At 44.6% G+C, this 9045-nt stretch overlaps 1 protein-coding gene across 1 annotated transcript in view; it reads right to left on the bottom strand.

The window, feature by feature from the left end:
* Window positions 1–4857: 4857 nt before the first annotated feature.
* NDUFAF3 (NADH:ubiquinone oxidoreductase complex assembly factor 3) overlaps window positions 4858–9045 on the bottom strand; it is a 29242-nt gene continuing 25054 nt past the window's right edge. The window contains exons 5-6 of the mRNA XM_078661801.1: window positions 6766–6866; window positions 4858–5347 (exon numbers count right to left, since the gene is read on the bottom strand). Coding sequence (XP_078517927.1) covers window positions 5249–5347; window positions 6766–6866 — 200 coding nt within the window. The 3' untranslated portion in view covers window positions 4858–5248. The remainder of the gene's footprint in view (window positions 5348–6765; window positions 6867–9045) is intronic.

The raw sequence follows: 9045 nt of genomic DNA, 5'->3' as shown, positions 1-9045 counted from the left end.
CTGATTTAAATTGCCACAGACCGTCCTGCGTCTCTATCCGTGCTCCCACCAAATGTCCCGATAACCTAGTTATCTCTCGGCAGAATGGAAGCGCCCACAGCGCCCCAGCCATGTCCGAGGACAAAACCATACAAAACAAAACAGTCAGTGTACCCTTCCTAGTAGACCGGCGGTCACTTCTCAGCAATCCCCAGGACCTCTCACCTCTTTTGTAAGCCAGTGTCGGGGCATAGTCCCAAACGCGGTGGTCCATACTCACCTGCTCCCGTTCAGAGCAGTCCGGCTCACCTACCCGCTCCGCTGCATAAGGAAGGTAATGTCAGGATGCCGGTTCCTGTATTAAATACCTTCTCCTGGTGCCGCTAAGCGTGGATAATCAGCCGTAGCTGGAGTGTGGCATGGTGGTATCAGAGTTACCTCATCCTAGGCGTAACCATGGCGGCCATCTTGGAATGTAGTGTGAAGTACTATGGATGGCCACTCAAAAATATATAAAACCGTGGAGTTAGTGAACGAGCTCAGGATCTGCGTCAGAAGGTGTGGAAAGAAAGGAAGTGTCATCAACGTTCAGGTGTGGTGATTACATGTACCTCTGGTGACACTTCTGGGACCAGGCGGAGTAGATTTGGCGGTGCATGATGCCATCTACCTGTGCGCAACAGAATTACTGGGAAAATTCTCGGAATCCTCTCTGGTGCTTAGAAGTATTCATTATGTGACGAATCTGCATCTAGAAGTATCCAACAGAAAACTTAGATTTTCTTACAAAAAGTAGAGAGGTTCAACAGTAAGACTATGGCTGTTAATGTGAAAGGTTTGCTTGTTCCCGCACTGAGCCACTTATGTCACCTGCAGAGGCCAAGGACAGCCACTTCACCCTCAAAAGAAGCCCTGGAAAGACAAATGATAATGAAATAACTGCGCAGTTCAGGTTCGCTGCAAAAGAAAGAGAAAAGCTCAAGAAGAAATGTGCACTGTCCTGAACATTCTAATGGAGACGGAATTACACAGAGGGAATACAAAATAGAGGAGCATTAATAAACAGATCCCACTAGAATTAGAGGCAAGTAAATAAGGGCTTATGGTGTTTTTCCAATCACGAGTGTAGCAATATGGGAGTTCTTTTATTAAAAAAAAAAGAGCAAAATTGGTTATATGCTGTAATCTTGATTATATTGGTTCCTACCCAATGGGTGTTATTGGTGTGTAACAATATGGAGCTTGTTTTCCAATATAAGGGCCATTTCCATGGTATGTCCAAACTGATGTGGCATGATAGCAAAATACTGAGACTCGGATGAGGCCCGAGTAATTATCAGTGGAGGGATTAATTCCAGCATTCCATCCATCACTTTATTGTATACTTTAGTGTATCACCCAACACCGCACAATATGCAGACGTAACAAGCTTTGGCAAAGCCAACAGGTCTTGCCTATGAACGAGCTCTTCGCTTTGCCAAAGTGCTTTTGCCATGTTGTACACCAGCGTGACTGCTGTACAGCATGGCTAAATGTTAGTGGTGCTTAGGAGAGTGTCGAGTAGCGTAGAGTGTTCTGGAGTGCCGTAGACTTGGGAGTTGTGGCATGGCGTAGCGTGTCGTGGAGGGAGTAGAGTGGAGGGGCGTGGAGTAGAGTGGGAGAGTGGAGTGACAGTGGAGTGATTTGGAGTGTTGTGGAGGGAGTAGAGTGGAGTAAAGTGGCGTATAGTGGAGTAGTGTTTCGTGGGGCAGAGTGTCATAGAATGGAGTGGCACAGCATGTCATGGAAGGAGTAGAGTGTCGTGCAATAGTTTAGAGTGGAGAAAAGTGGCATGGGAGTTGCATAGAGTGTTGTATAGTACAGTGGAGTAGTTTGTGATAGCGTAGAGAAGCTTAGAATGCTGTGGAGTATCAGATTGGCATGGATTGTTGTAGAGTGGAGTGGCACAGAGTGGAGTGGAGTAGAGGGGGTTGCAGTAGTGTGCTGAGGAGTGGCATAGAATGGAGTAGAGTTGAGGTTAATAGAGTGGAGTGTTGTAGAATGGAGGGGCGTATTGTAGAGTGCAGTGGTGTGTCGTAGAGAGTCTTACAGTGGAGAGGTATAAATTGGAGTTGCATGTTGTGGAGTGGTGTGTTGTAGAGTGGTGTGGCGTTGAGTGGAGTATGCATGATGTGGTAGCACACTGCCATTACAGACGACACATTTTCAATTGAAATGACCATTCCGTTTGCAAAGACATACAGTTTTACTGATAAAATTATACAGCACACAAACGATAATGGGTGGAAATGTCATCACCTAGTGTATTGAGTTGTTTTGATCGTATTAAAATATTTGTTTCCACCACACTTAAGAATTACATATAAATTTGCTTCTTTTGTGCTTTTCTAATTCTGATACATTTTTAAATATCTGCACAGTCCATTTACAAACATGTACATTTTGTTGTGTGCTAGAAAAAAGCATTTCTTTTAACTGCAAGATTGTCACATAAATCCTCTCACTTTGAAGTCAGAGAATTAAAGTACACACCAAGCTTCCTCTGAAGGAAGAGCCTGAGATTTGACCTCTGCCTTTAAATAACAAGATTTAATGGTCTGCTTATAGAAAGAGAGCTCTTGTGGAAGAATACAGTAATCAGGTTGCGTTCCATGGGAGGGGTGAACTCAAGTGGGGCAGCCTAAAACGAATAGACAGCATACAAATGTGAGTAACAAAACACAAAGGCAATGGTAAGCAATAGGCAGAAAGCAGTCCTAGGGAAGCTTTCAGAATGTCCCCAAGACGTCGTGAGTAACCCAGACAGCACAGCGACTTTAAAGGAAACATGGGGAATAAAACCTTAACCACAGGAACATACACGGGCAGGATACAACTGTACAAAAAGTAAACAAGAAGTCAGAGCAGCACATGAGGACACAGCTCAGGGTGGCCGACCACAGCTTTGTTTCTTGGTAGTGACCGCCCCTCTTTGCCAATCTTCAATGATGCACTTCCAGACAAGACAGCAGTATTCCCAGTAGTCAAATAAAAGGAACATGGGGTGCAGGCGAAGCAAAGCCCTCGGATAAATGGGGGAAGAAGTAAGTGGGATTTAACTATCAGAAAGATTCCAGTGAACTGGTGGACTTAAGACACGGAAAAATCCTGGAACTACAAAGCACTATTAGTTACAGCACTACTTAGAGAAGTAAAAGCAGGTTGAATGACGGAAACCCGCATGCGATTAACATGCATGCCTATACAACAAATGCATTGTTATCATGCGTTCCTCTACCAAGCAAGTCGTTATGACGACTTGCATTAGGGGGCACTGGACTTTAAAGTAGTATTATTTACTATTCCAACTCCAGTGTGCGCAACAGTAGGGAAGGTGTTGGATTTAAAATCCAACACCAGTCTAGCAACGCGCCTCCTAAAGCAAGTCGTTGTAACGACTTGCTTGGTAAAGGAACGCGTGGTAACAATGTGTTGTATTGACCTCGTTGTAAAGGCACATCGTGCTTCCGGCTTTGTAGTAAAGTATGTTTCCCGTAGAAGTGTTTTGAACTCGCAAGAGTAGAAACAGTTTTAGTAGTACCAAGAGTAGTATTAACAACAGAATAGTTTATAGAGGTACTGGCTGTAGGTGTGCTTGGTGTACTACAAGTAATAGTAGGATCCAGCAGTAATGATTATATTTATCATCTTTGGCCTACTAGAAGTATTAGTGCAGTTAGGGATGGCTGCACCCGTGTTAATAGTAAGGTTGAGGAGGTTCCCCATCAACGCTCACCCTGAATGCAGTTCTACGTTACTTCTTTGACAAGGTGGTGGATGCATTAGGCCTCTTGTTGAGTGGTAGATGAAAAGTCGAGGTTCAATAATTCCTCTCCCACCCCTTCTCCCAGTTAAGTTTGGGGTTGCCAATGGATTTTTGTTGTCATCAGCAGACAGAAGGCAATGTAGCAAGTATAAATTCAAACTGCGGAATCTACTGGGTGTTTCATGTTCTGAATATCCACTTATAAAACGAAATCAAAGTGTTATTACACGAGAGAGAGGCTGTGGCGGGCTGGATTGATTGCCTCCCCCGATTGTCTGAGGTGTGGCAGTGAGGTGGGAACGTTCCTACATACTGTGTGGACCTGAGGGGCGATGGAGAGATATTGGGGGCGTATATGGGACTGTTTGGATGAGGTTCTGGGCTGGCAGCTCCCACGTACGTCGCAGCTGGGCCTTCTGCATGTCTTGGAGCAGGTGGGCGGCAACATATATAAAAGACATCTCTTGCTCCTGGGCCTTACAGTGGCCAAAAGGGATGTGGCCCGCGCCTGGAAAGATTATGGGGCTCCCCCGATTGAGGTTTGGAAACGGGTCATGGATTATTGTATGGGACTGGAACGCCCAGTGTTTGAGGCCCGCGGTTGTCCCAGAAAACACTATAAAATCTGGAAGAGGTGGGCGGAATACAGGGGGCTGTGGCTGGAGCCGCCGCTGCAGCGAGATGCGACAGTGGACCAGTTGTCCCATGTACCGGGACGAGAGTGAGAGTGTACTAACATCTTTGTATAGATTGCTTTGCTTAGATCCGGGTGACCATCGTGAACGGGGCTAGGGTGGGACCCGGGAGGGGGGGGTGTTACGGGGTTGGGGGGTCCGGGTAGTTTAATGTCACTGTTTTATCCGGCTTACTGTACTGATTGCTGCAAATGTGCTTCTTGATTATTTGCTCACAGCCCCTCCGGTGTCTGGAGTACTGTAGATGTTTTTGCAATCATTTCTGAAATGTCAATAAAATCTAGTTCTGGAAAAAAAATATATATATTATTTCTATGCCAAGTAAAAAAGGACGATATGAAAGATCTCGATATTACATGGAATGAAGCTGAAAAAAAGTTGATTCAAGACTCTTTTAATGACAAAAACAAACCATTTTTATTTGTTTCTTTGGATGAATTACTTTCTCTTTCAGCATAGTTTAAAAGTCTGTAAACCATATCCATGAATATCAGTCCTATAGCCAGGTAAGGGTCGGGCTATCGTTTCTGTGTCAAAATAGGTCAAAACATTACCTACAAACCTTTCCTGAGTTGTATAAATACATTGTAAATAAAAGTAAAACAACAGTTGGTTAACATAGAATATGGTAGATTATGAATCAAGAAGAGGAGTATCTTGAGTTTCCTGTGTAGAGTAAGCACCCATGGGCAGTGGTTACAATGATGGTAGTGAAGGCAGATTATTCTCTGTCTTTTCTCCAGGCCCGGTGGGTTCATTTGTTCTGAGTTTACACAACATCTTTCTCTACGTAAAAAGGAGGGATAAGACCAGCAGCTGCAAGCCGCCTCTCACTGGTCAAGAAGTTGAATGTTGCACAGGCGTTGGGCTGTTGGAAGAAAGCGCACAACATGAACTATTTCCTATGCTTAGGATTCGCAATCCTGCACCATCTCATCATTAAGAAAAAGAAACCTGCTTGACATAACATTCAACTCATGCACTGTCAAGGTTTGATCATCATGGCATCTCAGTTGTCACTCATTCAGAGCAAGTCTCACCCCATTGAGAGTAGCCTCAATGCTGCTGTTAACTGCCATGGTCTTCACACACTGTAATCAACATTTCATACTAAGGCAAGAACCGTCAACTCCTATATTAGCAGCTCTTTAACTTTTAAATGGCAGTAGTTTGGTTGCATACTTGACATGATGGACAACACATAGCTGAGCTCCCTTCTCCTGTCTTACAGACCTGAGGCCACCCGATTATGCGTGAACCTCAGACTCCATTGCTTTATTCACTTGCACAACATCCTGGCGCCTCTGGGTGTCCACTGATGGGAAGGGACCCAGCAGCTGGATCTGGGGGCTACTAATGTTTCAAGCAGGGGTGTAGGTCCACAAGGAGGAGCTTCCTGGTATGAACTGCAAAAACACTGCACTGGAGGTGTGCATATAATCAGCATTATCCTCAAATCTAACCCACAATTGGAGTTAGTTTTATATATTCAAGCAATAAAACATCATGCAAGGAAGTCCCGCCATCTGAAGCTGGACTTCCTGGATATACAACGAAGGCTCTGCCAAGCTGATATTTTTACATAGGCAATCTCCCTGTTAGGTTATATTTTGTTGTTTTATAGCATTTTACAACACATCTTAAGGGGACAGTTGTGTTTGATGCTGCAGCTTTCAAAAACACATTTAACTGGAGGACCAAGGCCCTTGTTTACTAAAATCTGTGCTGCGCTCACGTGACAATACAGTTAGGTGCTGCGTACAATAATGAGTAAATAGTCACTACTGTTTGTGTCACACGAGCGCCTACGCAAAATTAAAGTAAATGTGGTCCCACTTGTCTGTAAGTTCTGAAATAGAAAATAAACAAACAAACAGAAATTATAAAATGTGCACGGAACTTAGATATATTTAAAAAATATTCTGCAGCACTCCATGCACTAGTGGTGCAGTCGGGGGCAAAATTGAACTACTTTAGATTGGCACCTCCCATGCTGTGTGCTCATGCAATATGTACATGGAAGAACCTATGACCTTCAAAACATGACCTGTTCCCAAAATGATGCAGTGGAACTAATGCTACAAATACAATCCACATAGAAAAGAGTGCATGATTGACATGTGTAGGCAAGTGGAGTGCACCCTCTTCTCCACCTCATCAGGTACCTTTGTCTTTATGAACTTTCTTTCTGTTTCCTTGACCCTTTTTTTATAAGTATTAAAATTAGACAGTCCACTCAAAATCTTTAAAATAAAGTTTTAAGTTGATATTGGTTTAAGCTCTCACCGTGTCCTGCACCTCCACGGCTACACCTTTCTGTCTCATGAACTTGAGGATAGCAGGGTCAAGACGCTGAACTTTGTCACCAGTTCCAAGAACAAGGATCTCTAAAGTGGCAGGGAAACAAAGAAGAGGCAAATGTTGGAATGTTAAGGAAAAGGCTACATACTGGCCACACATACAAGCAAAACCTTTTACTTTAGCACAGTTATTTATGCTGGACTCCCAAAGAATCCATCAGAGGAGGCAGCACCCAATATTCACGAACTCTCATTACCTGGGCTGACAGATTGTCCCTCAGATGTCAAAGGTCAATGAATGGATGAACACACGCTATGTCAGCTCAGAAGCAAGAGTCTGATTTAGAAGGTGAGAGCAGCCTATGAGCCTGTCTCCATAGCGGTCAGTGCTGTGACAGGGCCTACAAATGGTGCGATATCAGTAGGCTTCTCTTAGCAGTAGGAGGGAATGGGAAAAGCTGCCTGGCAGGCCACGACTATCAGAATGTAAGAGTAAATATGATTGGTAGAGTGATTAGGGTAAAGTACCTAAGTGGGAGTGCCGGATAGCTCTTTTGGACAGCCTGGCTGTGATTGGCAGGGGAGCGGAGGGCCTGGGGTCTGCATGAGAGGACCTCGCTGCCAGCATGTGATCGATGAATGTGATTGGCTGGGTGAAGCGAAGTGCCTGAGGTATACCCGTTTGGGGAATATTGCAGAAACATGCGTCAGTTCTGCAACAGTCCACATTTTGAGAAGCTCAGCTTGTATGTACCCTGCCTGGAAGAGAGAGCCTCTCCCATCTGAGTGAGAGAGGCCCCAGGAATGGAGGTCCAAGAATACATTAGCCAACAGACATTTTGGCAACTGGATACTATTTTTTCTGATCCACTTTCCCATGGATGCCTCAGAGGCCTGGTCTCCCAGCTGGGATGTTTGACAAGAGGCACATAAGTGGGCAGCATATTGAGATCGACAAAAGAGCCTACCAACCATCCAAGTGGGTGATGGCACCACAGCGGCTGAAATCAGGCCTGGTTGAGCTCTGAGATTTAAGCTGGGAGACAACGTAGCTGGATGTTCCTACCTCTGTTAGAGATAGGACAGAGTAAGGATAGGTGCCAATTTCTTGACTTTTGTGTCGTTGGTTGGGTGTAGGCCAATTCAGTTGTCTCACACAGTGCTTTGCGGCCAACCCACGATGATCTGTCTATATAATGGCTGATTATCTGACATGCTGGAGTGCCAGACAGTAATAAAAAAAAATAGTTTGACCTATAATACCAGGTCTGGGTGCTCATTGACTAATGTAGCCACTCCAGGAAGGAGCGTTTGACTTCATGGTCAAAGGTTCAATCCACGGGTCGTCTTAGCCCTTCATCGTTCCAAAGCTGACAGTGAGTACCTCTGAGTTGTGTGACAATACAAATCTGCTATTAAGCCCTAAGGGGTTAATGTGCACTTTACAAATAGACAGGTTGTGTTATATAACACATTTCTGCAAACAAAGTTGAAAGTTGTTTGAATGAGGAAACTGGTCTTTAACTACTGGTACTGGGGAGGTTGGGACTAGGTGGTTACCTACAAGACTGCCTGCTGATTGTACTGGTTGTATGGTGAAAGGTAGCCAGGGTATTAGTGCTTTCAGGGCCTGGAGTTACAAGAAAGCTACAAACTGCACAGTGAGGATACAAAGACAAAAATGTGGGGACATTTGGTTATATGGTAGGCTCAAGGGGGACATGTGCTGAGTTTGGTGTGTGACAGGTCTTTGAAGAAGAAACTTGACAGCTTCTCAGTGCAGCTCTTTTTATACTTTTCAAATAAAGGGTGTTGTTACCTTTGGTCCTCACCATCCTGTCTTTGGAGTAGTTCTCAGTCGTATAACTACTGAGCACAGTCACTTAATTGTAAAGTGCTAGGCTTAGTAATTGCAAAATAACGTGAAGTTCCGTCAGGTCAACCCTGTCCACATTTGGGGGGGGAACCAAGAAACCAAGTCTTATGGATGTTCTTCCTATACTACAAGGAGTATCCCTTTTAGGATGCACAGACCCTCATCCACCAAGGTGACATGCTTTATCATTGGTTCGTGCTCCACGCTGATTGGATGGTGCAATACCCAGCAGGCCCCTCCCAAGGGGAATGTTCGGAGGGACCTGCTGGCTACTGCAATGAGTTTAGTTTTTGGGGTGATATGTGATGGACCGCTTACACCCTCCAATTCCCTTCTTTGATTACATGCTAGGTGTATTAAGCCTTACGACAGGTTTTCTTGTGCTGTAAT

This window comes from Lissotriton helveticus, chromosome 9 (genome assembly GCF_964261635.1).
Source record: "Lissotriton helveticus chromosome 9, aLisHel1.1, whole genome shotgun sequence".
NCBI classification, from domain to species: domain Eukaryota; kingdom Metazoa; phylum Chordata; class Amphibia; order Caudata; family Salamandridae; genus Lissotriton; species Lissotriton helveticus.
Note: the sequence above shows the minus strand (reverse complement) of the source record. Positions and strands in the feature narration are given on the sequence as shown.